Genomic DNA, 21,884 nt, shown 5'->3' on the forward strand with positions numbered 1-21,884 from the left:
GATACGCAAGCACTGCGCGCTGGCAGTTGGAGGAGGCCCAGGATCGGAATCCCACGCGGGCCCACAGCTCAACGGCCGGCGCGCTAGGTAAGTGCAGGTCGGAGGCTTGCACCCGCAGGAAGCCTCCGACCCGAATTTCTGGGCGACTGTTTCCACTTGGGGGGAAGTGGATACAGAGAGAATGTTTCCACTTGTGGGGAAGAGCATAACTGGAGGACATCAATATACGATAGTCACCAAGAAATCCAATAGGGAATTCAGAAAAAACTTCTTTACCCAAAGAGTGGTGAGAATGTGGAACTCACTATCACAGGGAGTGGTTGATGTGAATAGTATAGATGCGTTTAAAGGGAGGCTAGACAAGCATATGAGGGAAAAGGGAATAGAGGGTTATGCTGATAGATTTAGATGAGGAAAGACGGGAGGAGGCTCGTGTGGAGCATAAACGCCAAATGGCCTGTTTCTGTGCCGTATATCCTATGTAAACCTACGTAACAGTGTCTGTGTATCTTAAATTCTGTGTCTCCTTGGTGATGAGATGTGTATTTGTATAAATGTGAGATTTGTATAAACTGAGGCTTGGAAATGAGGGGAAATCTGTATTTAAAGACATTTCCTTTTGAGTATCTTCTTTTAGAGTGTGTGGGGACTGACAGCTTTCAGCCCCAGAAATTCGGTGGGCTGCGTCACCAGTTAGCGCCCAAAGAGGGCACTTAGTGGTTTTAGTGCCACTGGCCATGCCTCCCGTGAAATTTAGCGGGGCGCTAATGGCGGCGTTAGTCTGTAGCACTGTGCCGCCACCGATGACGTCATCGGTGTGCGCAGCGCCCCGATCGCGATATTTAGTCGCGCCCCCTGCTGTAGCGCCTTTGCGACCGGTTCAGGGGGGGCCTACCTGCGGCAGTAGAGGCACTAATTAAAGGAAAGGTGCGGGGCGGCCATTTTTGTTGCTGGCCGCCTGCCAGCACCTCTCCACGCTGCCGTCCCTGGCCTCCTAACCCCCCCCCCCCCCCCCCCCTGCGTTGTGCCGGCTGTGTCCCCTCCTTGGTGCCGGGCTCTTTTGCCGGCACTCGCGATCTCGGATCGTGCTGCAGCAGGCCCCTCCCCTTTAAGAAGGGGCGGAAGGTCTGCAGTACCGCAGCGCGCCGTGCTGCAGCATGTGGCGCTGCGGCACGTAGCGCTGCGATTTTCAGTTGCAGCGCCCCAAGAGGGATGCAGGGCGCCTCGAGCAGCGCCCCGCTTCCGTTTGGTGCGCTGAAACTGAATATCGGGCTGGCGCTCGCGGCTCCTTCCGGGGCGGAACTTCCGGCACCCAGGCGAGACTGGCTCCCCAAACGGGGCACCAGTGAATTTCTAGGCCTCAATTTCACTTTGAGTTTGAGAGTGATCTACTTTAGTCCGAAACTTGAATCTTAAACTTAAATAAAGCCAATTACATAGATATGAGGGGTGAGTTGGCTAAGTTAGATTGGGAAATTAGATTAAAAGGTATGACAGTAGAAAAGTAGTGGCAAACATTTAAAGAAATGTTCCAAAATTCTCAACGAATATACATTCTATTGAGAAATAAAAGCTCCACAGGAAAAGTGATCTATCCGCGGCTAACTGAAGAAGTTAAGGATAGTATATTAGATTAAAAGAAGAGGCTTATAATGTTGCGAAGAATAGAAGTCAGCCTGAGGATTGGGAGAGCTTTAGAAACCAGCAAAGAATGACCAAAAAATTGATACGGGAAAAAATAGAATATGAAAGTAAACTAGCAAGAAATATAAAAACAGATTGTAAGAGCTTCTACAAGGATGTAAAAAGGACGAGAGTAGCAAAGGTAAGCATTGATCCCTTAGAGGCTGAGACAGGAGAATTTATAATGGGGAATGAGGAAATGGCAGAGACTTTAAACAAATATTTTGTATCTGTCCTCACAGTTGAAGACACAAAAAGCATTACAAAAATAGTGGGGAACCAAGGTGCTAATGAGATTGAGGAACTTAAAAGTAATTAATATTAGTAGAGGAAAAAGTACTTGAGAAACCAATGGGACTAAAAGCTGACAAATCCCCTGGACCTGATGGTCTGCATCCTAGGGTTCTAAAAGCGGTGGCTGCAGAGATAGTGGATGCAGTGTTTGTGATCTTCCAAAATTCCCTAGATTCTAGATCGGTCCCAACGGATTGGAAGATAACAAATGTAACCCTGCTATTCAAGAAAGGAGGGAGAGAGAAAACAGGAAACTACAGGCCAGCTAGCCTGACATCAGTCATTGGGAAAATGCTGGAATCCATTATTAAGGAAGCGGTAGTAGGGAACTTAGAAAATTATAATATGATTAGGCAGCGTCAGCATGGTTTTACGAAAGGGAAATTGTGTTTAACAAATTTATTGGTGTTTTTTGTAACTTCCAGGGTAGATAAAGGAGAACGAGTGGATCTAGTATATTTGGATTTCCAAAAGGCATTAGATAAAGTGCCACATAAAAGGTTGTTACGCAAGATAAGGACTCATGGGGTTGGGGGTAATATATTAGCAGGGATAGAGGATTGGTTAACGGACAGAAAACAGAGAAGGGAGAAACGGGTCATTTTCAGGTTGGCAGGCTGTAACTAGTGGGGTGGTGCAATGATCAGTGCTTGGGCCTCAGCTATTCACAATCTATATTAATGACAGAGGTGAAGGGACCGAGTGTAATGTATCCAAGTTTGGTGACGATACAAAGCTAGGTGGGAAAGTAGGCTGTGAGGATGACACAATGAGCCTGCAAAGGGATATAGACAGGTTAAGTGAGTGGGCAATAAGGTGGCAGATGGATTATAATGTGGGGACATGTTAAATTATTCACTTTGGTAGGAAGAATAGAAAACCAGAATATTTTTTAAATGGTGAGAAACTATTAAATGTTGGTGTTGAGAGAGATTTAGGTGTCCTCGTACAGGAAACACAGTTAGCATGCAGGTACAGCAAGCAATTAGGAAGGCAAATGGCATGTTGGCCTTTATTGCAAGAGGGCTGGAGTACAAGAGTAAGGAAGTCTTACTACAATTGCACAGGGCTTTGGTGAGACCAGACCTGGAGTACTGTGCACAGTTTTTGTCTCCTTATCGGAGGAAGGATATACTTGCCTTAGAGGCAGTGCAACGAAGGTTCACTAGATTGATTCCTGGGATGAGAGGGTTGTCCTATGAGGAAAGACTGAGTAGATTGGGCCTATACTCTCTGGAGTTTAGAAGAATGAGAGGTGATCTCATTGAAACATATAAGATTCTGAGGGGTATTGACAGGTTATATGCTGAGAGGTTGTTTCCCCTGGCTGGAGAGTCTAAAGCTAGGGGGCATAGTCTCGGGATAGCGGGTCGGCCATTTAAGACTGAGATGAAGAGGAATTTCTTCACTCGGAGGGTTGTGAATCTTTGGAATTCTCTGCCCCAAAGGGCTGTGGATGCTGCATTGTTGAGTATATTCAAGGCCGAGAGAGAGAGATATTTGGACTCTAGGTGTGAAAGTGGAGTTGAGATCGAAGATCAGGCGTGATCTTAGCGAATGGCGGAGCAGACTCGAGGGGCCCTATGTCCTGCTCCTAATTCTTATGTAAAGCTAATGATTAAATTCTTAGCTCCGCGATGAATTAACCTTTAGCGTGAATGTGCAGTGTCATCGCTGGTAAGGAGACACAAGTGTAGAGTACACTTTGATGTGGGCATTTTGCGCAATTTTATTTCTCTTGGCGAAAAATTAAATTAGTGCCATGACAAATTGGTTTCACAGATGGGAGTACTGCCGTTCAGTGCAGGCAAATAGTCCAGTCTCACAGCTGAATAAATTTGGCAAATCAGACAAAACTCATGTGGTTTAATTGTATTTTAAACACTTCAGTTCTCAAATGGTTAATAGTTCTTTGTATCTGGCCACAGAGTCCAAATCTTTGTTTTTACTCCAAAGACATTTGCATCAGTAGTCTGGTCAGATTGTGCATTTAAAAACAATGCCACAGTGTCCTTACCTAATGACATTGTTGGAATAATGGGCAGTGTCTCTTTCCATCCTGGTTTATCCTGTTCTATATTCTGATGCTAAAAACAATTAATCCTTAGAGCACTGGCAGATTCAAGAGGCCTGTAGGCGTCTTGGCACAACCATGCTTTTAGATCACACCCTAGTACTGAAATTAAACATTGCATTACAATAATAAAGATACCTGAACATCAGCAATAAGTTTAATGTTATACAACTTAAATAAGTTTTTTTTTAAAAAGGTAACCCTTTCCTTTCCATTCTCTCCTTTCCCTCGATTCTCTCCTCTTGCCCAATAACTTTTCTGTTACTATATAAAACTTAAATTTCTAGTTAACCTGTTTTATCATTTAATGCTTTTTTGTATGTTAACCTGGTATAAATGGCAATGTGGTGAGATGACTGACATAAGGCACCTTTAGAGGATGCAGAGACAAATGTGCTGTTGAAACAGTTTATTTTATGGTCCTTCTTCATTTTGTAGGTTTGGGAACTGACGGCTAACAAAGTGATCATGGTCTCTGCAATTGGTAACGATGGCCCTCTTTATGGGTGAGTTTGGTATTCTTGACCTTGGTGTTCCTGTTTAAGCATGGGTGTCTATTTTTAAAAAAAAGTAATGGACACCTGAGTATACAGTACTGCAAAGATTGAGGCCAGATTGGGGCACCGATATGCAAAGTGCTTGAGTGGGCTGGATAAAATTTGGTGTCTAGATGAGAGCTACTGCAGTCAAACCGGGAAGCTTCTGCCACTGCATTCTCGGCTAGTTACAGCAGGTAATATTTCAAGAAAAGATATTGGTTGTTTCTGTTTGCAACCAAGAAAAATGAACCTTTTGTTAATATTATCTGTAGATGCCATGGATAGAGACAACAAGGAAGGTTAGAGTTGAGAAAAAGAAGTGAATATTGGCTACATTCCACACCTGTTGACTGAGTGGAAAAAATCTAGCCTGAAATGTGACACAATTAATACAAGTACTGTATACTGACTCTGGTCCATACTCACTGCTTCAGGCAGTGGATGACTCAGTCATATTAATTATAATTACCTTATTAAATGGCACAATTCACACAAAAATGTCTTTGAACTCTCCTCCATCCCACCCTCCTGGTAATGATGCTGTACATCATTGTTGCAACATTGTGTTCTGTGAGTAGAAAAAAATTGCTGAATATTTTATGAAAATGGTAGCTCCTTAATGTCTGATTTTAGGGGTATTGAAGCCAGGAGGTGGAAGGTTACAGGGCCAGAAACACAAATGAGGATGCTAAGCAGATCATCAGATATGACCCCACAGCATTCATAGAATATAAGGCAGCAGAGCAATGACTGGAAGCAGATGGCTGAAACTACTTTGATTAGCCTGTGCAATCTTCTGCATTTAGCAGTAGGTCTTGAGGCAGGGATTATGCTTCTGTACTCAATATTTTATTAAAAAGACAGTCCTTTTAAAGTCAGCAAAAATTTTCTTGCATTTGCTGGGTGTGGATGCCATTAGACTTGCTGGAGTCTTCCGTTTAATTATTAACCTCCAAATGCAGTTTGTGGATCACTTTGTGAATTAATTTTTAAAATAACATTCATTTGTGATATGGAAACTGTTTCAGAACTGGAAAGTGACCTACAATGTTGTGTTCATGTTTGCTGAAATTCGCCATTTTAAAAACTGAGATGGCAGATTTTCTGTATTCAACAGAAATTTCTTGCAAGATCATAATCTTCAGCTTCATGTTTCTAATCCCAATCACCCCCACCATTGGAGGCCATGGTTTCAGTCACTTTAGTCTCACTTTCTGGAACTCTCTCCTGAAACCCCTCCGCTGACTTCCTTCTGACTGGCTAAAAGCACTACTTGTAGCTTTCGGGAGATGCAACTCAAAGCCTCTTGTGTTAACTCAAGAATAGCCGTGACTCAGACCAACTGCATTAAGGAGAATAGGACAGTAAACTTGCAGCAAACCATGAGTAGGCCTTTCCCTCCAATCTCTGTGATGATATAGCTTCAATAACTACATTTGTATAGCCTTGGCTGAGTGCTAGCACTCATTTCGTGAGTCAGAAGGTTGTGGGTTCAACCCCACTCCAGAGCCTTGAGCACATAATCCAGGCTGACACCACTTTGAGGGAGTGCTGCACTGTTGGAGGTGCTGTGACTTTAAAATGAGGCTCCATCTGCCTCCTCACGTGGGGGTTAGAGATTCCATGGCAATAGGGACATTCTCTTGCTGTCTTGGCCAACATGTATTCTCTACCAATACCACTAAAAACAGATTAACTGGTCATGACATTTGTGGCATCTTGCTGTGCGCAAATTGGCCAGCATGTTTGCAGACATTACGACCATGACAGCACTTCAAAAAGTACTTCATTGGCTGCAAAAGGCTTTGGGATGTCCTGAGGATGTGAAAGGTGCTATATAAATGAAAGTTCTTTTTCTTTTTATAGTGCATTTCAGGTTACTAAATGCTACCTTTTTACAGAAGGAGTTCTGGACACTGAGCAGGAAGTAGAGTTGGGTGGGACCAATGATTCAGTTGGGTACATTTTGAGGCTTTTAAAGGCAGGGGAGAAGAGTCATAAGAATAGGTTGAGTGTAGGAGATGGTGGCTCTTCCACTGAAAGTGGGATAGGAGCTAGAAACTTACAGCAAATTAGAATTGGAGGAACATGTGTGAAAAGATTTAGATTTCAAGAAGATTTCAGAAGTAGGAGGGATTTGAGGACGAGAGTTTTAAAATTGGTGTTGTGCGGGGCAGGCAGCCATGAAGAATAGTAAGGGTGATGGCTGTTTGTGACTTTGTATGATTAGGTTATGGGAACAGGGAGTTGGAGTTAATGTAGCGTGGAGGTCAGGAAGCTGGCAGGGAGAGTATGACAGATGCCCATCCTTGAAGTGAAGGAGGTGTGAATGAATGTTTCAGCAGTGGTGTGGCTGAGGTAGGGATGTAGCCGAACAATGTTTTGAAGGTGGAACTTCGATGTCTTGGTAACACTAGATGTAGCCTTTCAATGGACACAGTGGTTGCACATCTTCAGGTTTAGCTGAGTGAGCGGCTGGAGAGGGAGACGGAATCAGTGCCTGAGGCATTGAGCTTCTGCATGTTGAACAGTTTTGTAGATGTTGAGCTGAAGAAAGTACTGGATCATCCAGGACTTGGATAGATATGAATGCATGCCAACTTGCTTTTAATCATGTTTACTTTTGGCACAAGATGGTGCCTAGCATGACTGAGTTACAGCTGGATATCTCACACCTAGGATTTTCTCGATGCTCATGGCTCTGGGGAGCTCCATTGTAAAATTTTCCAAGTGACTACAACCACGCTGCCATGAAGTTATTTAGTATATAAAGCCTGATTTCTAAATGACTGTTAATGCAGTTGACAGCTGCTGCCTTCTTGGAGGAGGGCCACTACTGAAGCTTAAGGGATATCTCTACAAGTGTAGGCTCCAGTGTTGCTTAGCCACAATTAACCATGTGCAGTTGTTTGCCAGTACAGTGGAAACCATTTACACAGGGTTTTACTGGGACTTAAGTCACAGTGCAAAGATACGTAGGAATTGACCATGGAATAGCTGTCACATACCAAACTGCAAGGTTAAACTGTTCTAAACCAGCTGTTTTTCCATTAAATTATACAGTTCAAGGAATTGACTTCTACCGTAGCAAATGTTCCCAATTCATTGTAGATCACCTTTTAATTGTAACTTATTACAGCGTTAGTTGTTTTAAGATATGATTGTGTTGCCTTGGCCTTTTCCAGCACCCTCAATAACCCTGCTGACCAGATGGATGTAATTGGTGTGGGTGGAATTGACTTTGAAGACAACATGGCTCGATTCTCCTCCAGAGGAATGACCACTTGGGTAAGTTGCAGGATCACTGCATGTAAGACAGTGCTGTTTAATATTTTTCCCCTCTTGGTATACTGGGTGACATAGTGGGGTGCAGCTAGTGCCAACTTTGAAACTGGTTCCTTGTAACATTGACCCTAGTGAATGCTCAGTGCAGAGCTGAAGAGAAAGTGTAGAATCTGCCTATAGTCTAACACAAGCTCCAACAGCCTGCCTTCAGTATTTGGACTTCTGCATATAAGAGATAAAGTTCCTGGTGACTATGCTGGCAAGTGTTCCACGGGTAAGACAAGTGATGTGTGAAGCTTTGGTATTGGGGATGAACGTTTGGATTGATCCAGGTTGTTGATCTGCAGCAGGTCTTTGTTTCTAGCATAAACCTAAAGATCATGTCCAAATAAAATATCTAATTTTGTTAGATTGTACTGTTCAGAATTCTGTGCAACAGGTGGCCAGTGTGTGATCAGTCCATGACAGAACAATATCTAGATTTCACACTGTTGGGTTTCACTCTTTGGGAAGAAGGTGGGCACTAAAGAACTATGGCCGGAATTTTGCCGGCGCTCAGAGGGCAGGTTCGGAGACAGGTCTGCTGTCAAAATCTAAAAGATTGACAGCGGGTCTGGATCCACTCTGAACCCACCTCCGTGTCAGTTTCCCAAGTATGGGCTCTGCCTGCGCTTTACAGACCCGGCACTAAGCGGCGGGTCAGCCAATTGAAATAGTTAAGGGGGTCTTTAAAGGTAGTTGAACAGCATTTTACCACCTTCTAGCCATTTTTCCAACTTTTTCACGAGGTTCCCATCGCTCGGGGATCACGTAAGTGTGTCGGATTCTCTATGACTCCATTGCTGTGAATAGGTGACAGCTGCAAAAGTGGTATAAAAGCTATCATTTCACAGCTGTTCACTTTCCAATGTCAGAAGCTTGAGCATTCAGGATTTGGAAGACACTTTTGAGCTGTATGCAGTTTGGAAGTGTTTGGAGTAAACACTCTATCCACTGTCACCTCCTTGGAGCAAGCTCTCTCACCATTGACATCACTTCTGTCATCTCAACTTCAGCTGCCATCTATTCCAGCAGCATTGGTGCCCTTGAAAAAATCTCACCTTGGTCCTCAGAATCCCAGCAGCACCAACAACAACACTAACCTTCTCCGCAATCACCTGATGCTACACAGGACACAGGGTATCAGCACCCGATCACATTGCTGCCCGGGACGCCAGGGATGGCCTCACCATGGCCAGATTTTCTTCACTTGATGCTGTACATCCTGGCTGCCACATGATGCGCCAGGTTGGCACCACCCCACACCAGCACCATAAAGCATCCCTACAATGCCCAAGCCATTCCTTTCACACTCATCACCATTGTGGGGGGTACTGTTGTGTCTCACCATTCACTGCAACTCACTAAGCCACTTCCAAAGGTGCACACCAATCTGCCCAAGAATGCAAAGTGTTGAAAATAAAGATTTCAATGTTTGACAGCACATTACCAGAAACTTCACATGAACATTGGCTAAAACACCCAAGTGCCTACCCTTGTGTGTTGTTAGTTATTATGCTTGCAGTAGGATGAGGGTGAGTGTGAGGGGTGGCTAGTGAGATGGGGAAGTGATAATGTAGATAGAGAGAGAGGGATGGGTGGAGGTGCAAGGTATGTTGGTGTGAGTAAGGATGTGCAGGAGTAGGGTAGGGAAGGCAGAGTGATGGGATGTGATGAGTGGCACAGCAGGATGAGGTTGAGTGTGGCTTTGCAGTATCATTTTGTGATCTACTGAGATCATTGCAAGGTGTGCGGCACTGCAGCCAGGGCCTCCTGACAACATCCCTGCTTGTGCCCTCTTGTGTAATGTGTGACCAGGCTGCGTTGGTGTCCTGGCGAGGTCTCTTCCGCCCATTGGAAGGGGAGAGAACCTCCCTGCGTGCTGTGACTCCCTCCATAAGCATATGGAAGGAGTCATGGGAGAGCGTGGGTGCAGCCGTGCACCTTTGTGCAGTCATTGTCAGTGTTTGCAGCACCTCAATGCTACAGAACACTGACAGCACAACTGTCAAAATGAATATGGACATGGTCCCTTTAAGGAAACCAGACCCACTTCCTTTTAATTGGCCGGGAGCCTCGCAGGCCGGGCTTAACAAGCCCAATCAGGGCAAAATCGCTTGGAGAAGGCGGGATGAAGACGGGAGTGGGGTTTGAAGCCGCTACCTACTCCGGCCGCATCGGACTCGCCACAGTTGGCGAAACTGTGGTCTATATGTCTCGAGATAGTTTCTCCAGATGAATTTTGGCTCTGAATTGATGGCCCCCTGAGAAAGCCAGAGACTAGCTGTATATTTATTCACCATTCTGTGGTAGTGCATTGGAATGCTGATGTGCACTTTGTCATGAGTTTTCCTCTTCCCATGAATACTGCAGTAATGCACCTTGGGTGCTTCTGTTGTACCCTCCAAAGTAACTAATCTCAGTTATAGTTTTTTTTTTAACTTGTTTTTAAGCTGTACAGGATGTGACTGACCTTATTGGATCCTGTACTTCTGAAATTTTATCTGCACGTCTGGTAATAGTTTTATGGCTGAGGATCACGTCTCTTACAGGATTAGGAAACAATGAAATGCTGTGACCTGGAATGCACGCATTACCTGACCTAACCCTGCCAAAAAGTAAATGTGTGTTGAACTAGATACAATTTCTTGTAATTAAACATAGAACTGGGTGGAGGTTTAAATATTAACATTCATTCCCTGGGTACCACCACGACTCCCACATAATTTTTTTCCATTAACTGATCCCATCATTCTGCGTGCTTGTTTTCACCTTCAGTTGCGGCCTGCAGCCCTCCCATGTGTGAGCACTCTTGTTGCACAAGTACAACTTAATGAGTTGCTTTTTGTTTTCTGGCAATGACATCGGTATTCAGCAATGTTGTTACACCTTTTGAGGCTTTAACGCAATGATGTGAGTCCTGAGTTCGCGTACATGGTTTAAAAAAAAACACGATGGCTGGGTATCATCCCCTTAATTCAAGCAGCGGATCTGTCCGAACACAAATGGTACGGTGACACGTACGCTCATAATAAACTGTGCACTTGGGCTGGAACTCGTTGTGATCCTAAGTAATTCAGGGCCACGGTTTTATTTTCTGATGTTGACCTGTATTAGAGTGCAGGAGACTTTTTTCCCCCACAGGTATTCTTGACAACGTGCATCGTTTTGATGTAAGCTGGTTGTAACACTTGTAGGCCTTGTTCGAGAGTTCCTTTTTCTTAAGATCTTGAATAATGGTTTTAATACCGAGAGTTTTATGGTGCTAAAATATAGCCAAGAGTAGAGATTTTTAATTTGTTCAAAAATATTGCATCATCTTGTACATTTGCTTAATTTAACTTCGCTATAATTGGTGTTGGATACCAACATTCCTTCAGCAGTTAAATTTCAGAATGTATTGAACTACTAGTGTTGTATTTGAAGGGCTAAGTGATATAAATTGAAAAGTTGATGTAATAGCAGACTATAGAAATTATAAGAGGGAAGATTAGGCTGATTAAAGATGCGTTCAATTCAATGGTAGCAGTCTCGCCTCTGAATCAGAAGGTCTTGGGTTAAAGTCCTACTCCTGGACTTAAACACACAATTTAGGCTGACAGTGCAGTACAGAGGTGCTATCTTTTGGATGAGGTTAAACCAAAGCCCTGCCCACCGTTTCAGGTGGATGTGAAAGATCCCGTGGCACTATTCGAAGAAGAGCACGGGAGCTCTCCCAGTGTCCTGGCCAACATTTATTCCTCAACCAACGCCACCAAAACTAGTTATCTGGTCACTTATATCATTGTTGTTTGTGAGACCTTGCTGTATGCATATTGGCTGCTGCATTTGTTACCTGTAAACTTGACTATTCTAACGCACTCCTGGCCAGCCTCCCTAGTTCTACCCTCCATAAACTTAGTCATCCAAAACTCTGCTGCCCGTGTCCTAACTTGCACCAAGTCCTGCTCACCCATCTCCCCTGTACTTGCTGACCAACAGGTAAGCAACACCTCGAATTTAAAATTCTCGTCCTTGTTTTCAAATCCATGGCCTCGCCCCTCCCTATCTCTGTAATCTTCTACAGCCCTAGAATCTCCCGAGATCTCTGTGCTACGCCAATTTTGGCCTCTTGAGCATCCCCAATTTTAATCGCTCCACCATTGGCAGCTGTGCCTTCAGCTGCCTAGGCCCTAAGCTCTGGAATTTCCTCCTTAAACTCTCCGCTTCTCTACTTCTCTTTAAGACGCTCCATAAAACCTACCTCTTAGGGCAGATTGTCCAAGCTCTTGGCCATCTGTCCTAACATCTCCTTATATGGCTTGGTGCCAAATTTTGTTTTTGATAACAGTACTGTGAAGTGCCTTGGGACGTTTCACAGTGTTTAAAGGCGCTATATAAATGTAAATTGTTGTGTTGCATTTCCCACGTAACAGTGACTGCACTTCAAAAAGTAATTCATTGGCACTAAACTTCTTTGGGCATCTTGTGGATATGAAAGGCGCTATATAAATGCAGGTTCTTTCTTTCCTTGGTTGGGAATGGTGTGAGCCATATTGAGCTTTGCGTTGTTCATTTTGTGTCCACATTTCTATAATCAACTGATGCAAGCTTAGCACTTAAATGACTTTACCAGCTATTTGTAAAGGAGGGATCTAGGCTTTTGAAACCCAAGCTTCGTGTCGACTAATCACTACTTCCGAATTTACCTCCTCCTTTTGCTTATTTCAGCTTTGATGATTTTTCCACACCCTCACCCTTGGCTATTCAGCTTGGTTTCTAAACTTAAGCTAACAAAATCTTTTCACTGCATTACCAACCCATGTAAGGTACACCAAATGGCTGCCTGTACCTAATGGCACTCGCTATGTGTGACATTGGCCAGTTGCTAGTGTATATTCTTGCCTCAAACTTAGTCACACAATTAAAATTAGCCATGTTTGTAATTTCAGCGCTTGGGTTCCAGCCAGCTGAATGCTTGTTTTTTTTCTTTTTCTTTAGGAGCTTCCTGGTGGTTATGGCAGAATGAAGCCGGATATTGTGACCTACGGCTCTGGTGTCCGAGGCTCTGGCATGCAGGGCGGTTGCCGCTCACTTTCGGGAACTAGTGTGGCATCACCAGTTGTGGCGGGTGCAGTCACTTTGCTGGCAAGGCAAGTAGATCAGAGAGCGATTGAAAGCTCGTGGATATTATGCAATGACAGTGATCCTGGATCATTGGGTGTACCACTGCATGGGGCTTCTTGGGGGCCTTGCAGCACAAAATAACAGCAGCCTGCATCTGATTCCACAAGTACTTGAGAGCTTAACGACGTAACGTAATAAGATATATTGTAATTTTAGAATGTGAGCCTATCACAACAGTGCCCTTACTATCCCAGAAGCACTTGTAGCCCAGCAACACACCACAGTGATGGTATGCATGCAAGTGTGTTTTCTCCCCCACCAAAGTTGGCTGCTTTTCAATGTTGGCGGAGGGATTACATTTGATGCTGTTGTGTAATTGTGGTATGGAGACTATTGTGGTGTTTGATCTGACCCCTGTAACTTGCTTATCAAAATACATGCAGGATGTTTCTGTATTTTGGGCAAACATGGTACATTGTCTGTAAATATTTATGAAGACTTCAGCTACTGTAAATTAGCTTGAGGTTACACTGTGGCTTCTGTAACATCTGGGGAATGCTGATGCTCTCCCAAGGGTGTGGTTTTTTAAGTAACTTTATGGATTTGGGAGAATTTTTCAGGACCTGCTCCTGCAAATGTCAAAACAAGGCACAGAAAGAGGCCATTCAATCCGTTGTGCTTGTGCTGGCTCTTTGAAAGAGCAGTTATGCTTAGGGTTGCAAAGGGGTGGAAAGTTTCCGGTAAATTTCCAGAAATTTTCCATGGGAAGTTTAGCTTGGGAATTTTGGGAATTTTGCCCAAAAAAGCACATGCTAGCATAATATTGTTTTTTTTGTATTTTTTTTCCACAGGTCCTCTCTTAAAATTACTAACAGAGATGGAATCTTAATTATTAAGGAATTTCTTAATCAATATATGTTTATCTTCTTACTTGGCTTGTTTTAATAATTACAAGTTTTGTGTGTGACTGTGAACAAATGTGTCCTGATTGGTTGGATGAGCGATTAGCTCCCTCTATTTGTAATATTTGCATATCGAATTGTGATTGGCCTGCAGGCATCTGTAAGACTGCTATAGTTTTTTTAAGATCCAGGTTAGGGGTCCTGAGGGAAGTCATTTTGTTTTCTGCTGATGTTGTGATGATGCAGTAAGTAAATCAGACTTTATACCAAATAAACCAGTTACTTGTTGAACTCTGTTGTCCTTCAATTTAAAATATACAAAATTATACACTATTGGTGATGTAGCGTCGTGTGTGTACAGGTCATGCTTCCATCACATGGAGCATCAGCAAAAATGTACTCACCCTGTTGCAATCGTGCTGATCGACCGCAGTTCGACACAGAGATGAATGCCCTTTACTTCTCTGCATAGAGCAATGCCACGTTTACCGTCGGATGTGTGGAAGCATTTTACCCCAGGCATTAAAGATGGAAAGACTGTGTACATGTGCAAACACTGTAGAAAGCCATATGTAAAGAATGCCACAAAGATGCAGCAGCATTTATCCAAATGCAACAGCTTCACTCAAAGCTCACAGCAGTCAGCCCAGAGTTCCTCTGCTTCCATTCAAGAAGATGATGGTTCTCATTCAGCATCAGGCTCCTTATCATCAGCAACTCCTGGCCCACTTGGAAGGTTCTTTGATACAATGGATAACCATAGCCAGAAGAATGCAGATGAGTGCCTTGCTCGAGCTGTATATGCAACAGGCTCACCCCTCATGCTCACAGCCAATGTGTACTGGAAGAGATCTTTCAATGTTATTCGCCCTGCGTACTGTCCTCCCACCAGACATGCTTTGTCTACTTATTTGCTGGAGGCTGAGTACAACAGAGTCCAAGGAAAGCTCAAAGAAACGATAGCGATGGCAGACTGTGGTGCAGTTATCTCAGATGGGTGGTCAAATGTACGAGGGGAGGGCATCATAAACTACATCGTCTCCACTCCTCTCCCAGTGTTCTTCAAGAGCACAGACACGAAGGACAACAGACACACAGGCACATACATTGCTGATGAGCTGAAAGCGGTCATCAACGATCTTGGATCACAAAAGGTCTTTGCAGTAGTTATTGACAATGCTGCGAATATGAAGGCTGCTTGGGCTCAAGTGGAGGAGGCCTACCCTCATATTACGTCTATTGGGTGCGCAGCTCATGGGCTTAACCTGCTCCTCAAGGACATCATGGGTTTGAGAACCATGGAAGCACTGTACAAGAGAGCCAAGCAAGTTGTTAAGTATGTCAGGGGTAAACAGGTAGTTGCAGCAACCTACAACTCCAAGCAAATGACAAAGAACAAGAACACCACACTGAAGCTGCCCAACAACACTAGATGGGGTGGTGTTGTCATAATGTACAACAGCCTTCTGGAGGGTAAGGAGTCGCTGCAAGAAATGGCAATATCCCAGTCTGGGGATATGGAAACCACCATCAAGAAAATACTGCTGGATGACGTGTTTTGGGAGAGAGTGGTTAGCAGCCTTAAACTACTCTCACCAGTAGCATCTGCAATTGCTCAGATTGAAGGAGATGATGCTGTCTTGTCAGATGTTCTCAGGCTTTTTACTGATTTAAAAGAACAAATCAGCATTGCCCTACCCACATCCCTGCTGCTCAAAGCAGAGGAGAAGGCAATTGTTCAATTCATACAGACGCGTCAAGAATTTTGTGTCAAGCCAATTCATGCTGCAGCATACATGCTGGACCCAAAGCATGTTGGGAGACCAATACTTTCTGGAGAACAGATCAACAGCGCTTACAGTGTGATTTCTACCCTCTCACACCATCTCAATCTGTATGTGGGCAAAGTTCTGGGAAGTCTGGCAAAGTTCTCTACCAAGCAAGGTCTTTGGAATGGGGATGGGATATGGGAATCATGCAAGCATATCAGTGCACATACCTGGTGGAAGGGACTTTGTGCATCTGAGGCCCTGTCACCTATTGCATCGGTGATACTCCAAATCCCACCTTCATCAGCGGCCTCTGAATGAAACTGGTCACTTTTTGGGAATACGCATACAAAGGTGCGCAACAGGCTGACTAACAAGAGAGTGGAGAAACTGGTGGCTATCCGGGCAAACCTACAACTTATTGAGCCAGATACAGAAGTGTCCACCACACAGCTGGACACTGACACAGAGGAGGAAATGGACACGTCAGAGCAAGAGTCAGAGAATCAGGAGGAGCAATGAGGAGTAGAAGACTCAGAAGACTCATGAGTAGAAGACTCAAAGGGACAAAATAAGGACAAATTACAGGCTAAATAAGCTGACGCTCTTTTTATTTTATTTTAGATGGGTCTTTTTTGTGGGGGTACAATGAAGTTCAAAATTATAACCTAAATAAAGTTTTGAAAGCCTGTTTTTATTTGTATGGAACGGTATGTCTATTTTGACTACAAAGATAATATAAGGGTCAGAGACAAAAACCATGAGTGTGCAAAAAAACTCAAAATTCCCATAAATTCCCATATATTCCCTAAATTCCCGAAAATTCCCATGGAAAGTTTCCTCTTTTAAAAATTCCCAGAATTTTGCAACCCTAGTTATGCTTAGCCACACATCCCCACTTTTTGTCCGTAATCCTGAAAGTTCCTCATCCTCAAGTACCCGCCCAACTCAGTTTTAAATTTATTTATGGAATCCATGTCCACTACCTTTTCAGGTAGGGTGTTCCAGATCCCAACAACTCTGAGTGAACAAAATTCTCATCTCCCCTCTAGATCTTTTGCCAATGATTTTAAATCTATGACCTCTGGTTATTGATCCACTCGCCAGAGGGAATAGTTTTTCTCTATCTACTCTATCAAAACCTCTCATCATCCTGAAAACTTCTATTAGGTCACTTCTTAACCTTCTCTCGTCCAAGGAGAACAGTCCTAACTTCCAACCTCTCCTCATAACTGGAGTCCCTCATCCCTGGTAAACCTCCTCTGTACCCTTTCTAAGGCCTTTACATCTTTCCTGAAGTGTGGTGCCCAGAATTGTCCACAATACTCCAGCTGAGGCCTAACCGGTGACTTTAAAGTTCTAGCATGATCTCTTTCCTTAAATATTCTATTCCTCTCTATGAACCCAAGTAACCCATATGCTTTTTTAACCACCTTATCAACTTGCTGTGGCACCTTTGAGGATTTGTGTATATGGCCACCAAGGACTCTCTGCTCATATACATGTTTTAGAATCGTGCCATTTATAGTATACTGGGGGAGAAATTCAGTAGGTTGCGCCACCCGTTAGCGCCTTAAGAGGGCGCTAAGTGGGCCGCAAGCCAACTGGCGCCCGGGCACGGCACTGCCCACGCCTCCCGCTAAATTCCACGGGACATTAGTGGTGGTGCTAACTGTTAACGCTGCGCCGCTGCCGATGACTTCATCGGTGTACGCAGCGCCTCGCTGACGCCCCGGCCGCGATATTTGGCAGCGCCCCCTGATTTACCGCCGGACGCTATTTACGACCGGTTCAGGGGGGCCTACCTGTGGCCGGGGAGGTGCAAATTAAAGGCGAGGTGCGGGGCGGCCATTTTTGTTGTTGGCCGCCTGCCAGCACCTGCCTGCGCTCCCGTCCCCGGCCTCCTGAACCCCCCCCCCCCCGCAGAGTGCCGGCTGTGCTCCAAGAGCCCGGCACTTCTCCTCGGTGCCAGGCTCTTTTGCCTGCACTCCCGATCCTCGGCGGCCCAGCTGGGCCCCAGATCGCGCTGCACAAGGCCCCTCCCCTTTAAGAAGGGGAGGAAGGCCTGCAATACCGCAGCTCGATGTGCCGCAGCGTGTGGCGCTGCGGCACGTAGCGCCACGATATTCACTCGCAGCGCCCCAAGAGGGATGCAGGGCGCCTCCAGTAGCGCCGCGCTTCCCTTTGGGGCGCAATAACTCAATTTCCCGTGCGTGGGCGCGAATGTTTTTGGGGCGCTACTTTTAGCGCCCTGGCAAGGCTGGCGCCCCAAACGGGGCTGTACTCAATTTCTCCCCCACTGTCTTTCCATATTAGTCCTCCCAAAGTGCATCACTTCACTCTTCGCCGCGTTGAATGCCATCTGCCATGCTTCTGCCCACTTCACCATCCTGAAGTCTATGGCCTAGAAATTCGGTTGGTAGCGCCAGCGATTAGCGCCTAAAGAGCCCGAGAATTGGGGCGTTACCCAATGTTCGGGCGGGCACAATGAAGATAGCGACACCTCCCATATTGACTATACATTTAATGCCTGCGTTAAGTGTTAGCGCGCGCCCGCGTGCGCAGGCAGATCATGACGTCATTTCAGTGTGCAACGCCTTTTAGGCGCCCCTGACCGGATATACGGTGGCGCCCGGAACCTTTGCGCCTAGCGCTGTTAGTGACAGTTCGATGGAACGTTACCAGGCCCTTCTCGGAGTCGGGGAGTGCTATTTAAAGGGGACAGCTCTAGTATAAAAGCTGCAGCCACTTGGCCTGTTCATTGTGATTGTTGCTGGAGAGAGTTGGTGAGCTACTGTGGAGCAGATTTTTTGGAATTTAGCCTTAGAATACTTGGGACCTTCAAACCTGTCCGGAGCAGTTGGAGCGCTACACCTAACAGCGTTTTGACCGACTGGCATCAGAATGGGAGCTGCTTTGGAGGGCCACCTCCTCATGGCCGGACACTGTGAAAGGGCAGAGAGACGGCGGGAGAGGGGGCCGGGATTGGCCAGAAGGAGGAGGGGCAATGGAGGTCGGCCAATCCGAGGGTACGCTGCGAGGGTATTCAGGCAGCAGGTGTCATACCTTGCAATGTCGGAGGAGCAGTGTGTGCAAAGGCTCCGATTCGGGAAGGAGGTTGTAACTGAGCTGTGCCACCTGCTTGCTGAGGATCTGCAGCTGCGTCTACGGTGCAGGACCTCTCTGTCGGTGTCTGTTAAAGTGACTGTTGCCCTCAATTTCTATGCCACCGGATCCTTTCAGTCAGCCACTGGGGACATTGCGAATATCTCTCAGTTTGCAGTCCATTGTTGCATCCGGCAAGTTACAGCTGCCCTTTATAGACGAAGGCGTCAATTCATCACCTTCCCTCTGAGCCTGGAGAAGCAGGCGGAGCGCGCGCAGGGCTTCGCTGCTATTGCGGACTTCCCCATGGTGCAGGGGGCGATTGATTGCACACACGTGGCTTTGCGGGCGCCATTACTGAATCCTGAGAACTTCCGCAACCGCAAGGGGTTCCACTCCCTCCAATGTGCAGCTGGTCTGTGACCACTGCCAAATGATCATGGCAGTCAACGCCCAATTCCCAGGGAGCAGCCACGATGCCTTCATCCTGCGGCAGACCTCAGTTTGTGACCTTTTTGAGGGGCTGGCTCGCCCACGAGGCTGGCTTCTTGGGGACAAGGGCTATCCTCTCTGCCCATGGCTCATGACACCACTCCGTTTGGCTGCCACCCCAGCAGAAGAGCTGTACAACAGCAGCCATCAGGCGACCAGGAACATTGTAGAGCACACTATTGGTGTGCTCAAACAGCGTTTCCGCTGTCTGGACCATTCGGGGGGAGCCCTGCAGTACTCGCCGGAGCAAGTGGGTCACATCGTCATCGTCTGCTGCATGCTCCACAACTTGACGATTCGACGCACCCAGCCAATGCCAGCTGTCCCTCAAGGTCCAGCAGAGCAGGAGGAGGAGGAGGAGGAGGAGCATGCGGACGAGGAGGAGGAGCATGAGGAGGAGGAGGAGGAAGATGGGAGGGCTCCTGAAAGTGGAAGGGCCATCCGTCAGAGGCTCATCAGGACTCAGTTCGAGGCCCCTCTGGCGGAATGATGGGTGTCATTCGTCCTGCGCACTTCGGATCTTTGAAACGCTCTGAAGGCCAGCATGACTGTAAATAGTAACGTGTACCATTGCAAATTAAAACTTTTCTTTATTGTCACAAAAGTCCTTCCAGCATAACAACGTCATGTCAACAGAAACCATAACTAACAAAATAACAGTTAACTCTTCGGCAAAGCCGCAAAACTAAACAAACCATTTCCAACAATCACAACAGGTGAGGGAGTCCTTGAATTTGGCCAAAGAAACGTCTCGGCACCTCCCTCTACTGCTGGCCCCTTGATGGAGAACGACTTCCCTTTCGCGGTCGGCCCCTTCCCTCCCTGCTGCTCCTACGTAATTGAACCCCAGTGGCGGGGTCAAGGCTGGGGGACGCCTGCTGACTGAGTGGAAGCGCAGAAGCCCCTGAGGGACGGCCTGGCCGACCTCTGGTCTTGGAGGGTGCGGACGCAGGCTGCTTGATCTGAGCATGGCTGGAAGCAGTGTGCCCTGCAGGTGGTGGCAGCTGCACTGCAGACGTACCAGCGGTGGCATGAGCAATGGTCACCTGCCGAGAGAGGACACCTGCACCATGGTCGGACGACACACTGGCTCTCTGAGGGGACCGGTTCGGCTCATCTGCCACAATCGCCTGCTCCACTGATTCCTGGCCTTGTATGGTACTGGAAGGGCCCGGGGTGATCCTAGCTGATGCAGATAGGGTGGCTGCAGTGAGAGTTCGCATTGCCTCAATCTGGGTGTGGACGAGGCCAGCAAGTGACTGCGTGGCAGCAGTGAGGACCTGTGTGGCAGGTGCCAGTGCTTCGGAGAAGCCCTGGACAGTTCTTTCCATTGCTTCGGACAAGGCCGGAGCAGTCTGTTCCACTGCCTCGGACAAGCCCTGGACAGACCTTTCCAGGGATTGTCCGAAGCTCTGAACAGTCCTTTCCATAGCAGCCTCGAAGCCCTGGACAGTCCTCTCCATTGCTGCTCCAAAGTCCAACACACTCTTTGCCAGTGTTTCTATCGACTGAGGCATCCTCCCCACTGCAGCCATCAGCTCAGTGTGCCTGAGCCGGGCCTGGGTGCTCATTTCAGCCAGGCTACGCACCTCCTCTGCACTCTGTGCAGCAGTCATCACTCCCTGCCTTGCCCTACGGGGAGCAGGTGGCCAAACTTGCCTACCCCCCTCGCGTTGCTGCATGCCGCTTGTTCCGGCAACTGGCTCATCAGAGCCCCCCCCCCCCCCCCTCCCCTCCAGGGAACTACTATCCCCAGTCTGCAGATGTGTAGGCTCCCCTAAGGTTGGAACGGATGCTCCGGCTTCCTCCTGATCCTCGCCTCCGGAGGCACTGGCACTGGCAGCTTCAGGGCGCAGATCCCGAGTTGGCGATGCAGCATCTGAAAGCAGGGAGGTGGAAGAGTGGCTTTAGCAAAAGGACAGGTTGGCGGCAAGGCTCTGACATGGCTGCACACTGAGAGCATGCTGGCAGGGGGACCAAGTGGAAGGAGACAGCTGAAAAAGGTGAGAGCCTTACTCTAGCTGTCGACAATGGGGTCGGCAGCTGCAGTGGTAACAGGACCACTCGGATGTCCTCCAAGAATCTGGTGCACTCTCTCCTCGAGATCCGTGAGAGTGACCACTTGTGGAGGTCCGCCACCGGTTCGACGCTGGTCCTTGCGGATCGTCGCCAGCTTGGACTGCAGGGGAAAGAAGGAAGTTCTGTTACATGATGCCCTGAGTGATCATCTCATGCCCCCCTTGGTGCAAGAGCCCTTACATGATGCCTTGAGAGATCATCTCATGCCCCCCATGGTGCAAGAGCCCTTACATGATGCCTTGAGAGATCATCTCATGCCCCCCATGGTGCAAGAGCCCTTACATGATGCCTTGAGTCAAATGTCCATGTGTGTGCCCAGAAAGGGCCATGGGTGCTTGCTGACAGATGGCCATTGGGGCATCATGGCAACAGGGTGCGCGAAGTCAGGTGCAGATGGCTGGAATCAGAAGTTTGCATAAACAACACTCACCCGAACGACCCAAGTGAGGTCGTTGAATTTCTTCCTGCACTGAACAGGGCTCCTGGTCGCCATGCTGCTGGAGTTGACCCTCCTTCC

At 46.8% G+C, this 21,884-nt stretch overlaps 1 protein-coding gene across 2 annotated transcripts in view; it reads left to right on the plus strand.

The window, feature by feature from the left end:
* Positions 1-21,884, plus strand: part of mbtps1 (membrane-bound transcription factor peptidase, site 1) — a 188,768-nt gene that overhangs the window by 115,876 nt on the left and 51,008 nt on the right. For both annotated transcript variants that reach the window (XM_085991177.1, XM_085991178.1), the window contains exons 8-10: positions 4,490-4,557; positions 7,776-7,878; positions 12,895-13,046. In XM_085991177.1, coding sequence (XP_085847303.1) covers positions 4,490-4,557; positions 7,776-7,878; positions 12,895-13,046 — 323 coding nt within the window. The remainder of the gene's footprint in view (positions 1-4,489; positions 4,558-7,775; positions 7,879-12,894; positions 13,047-21,884) is intronic.

This window comes from Somniosus microcephalus, chromosome 6, assembly GCF_052327205.1.
Source record: "Somniosus microcephalus isolate GS21.2 chromosome 6, FLI_Smic_1.0, whole genome shotgun sequence".
Taxonomy (NCBI): domain Eukaryota; kingdom Metazoa; phylum Chordata; class Chondrichthyes; order Squaliformes; family Somniosidae; genus Somniosus; species Somniosus microcephalus.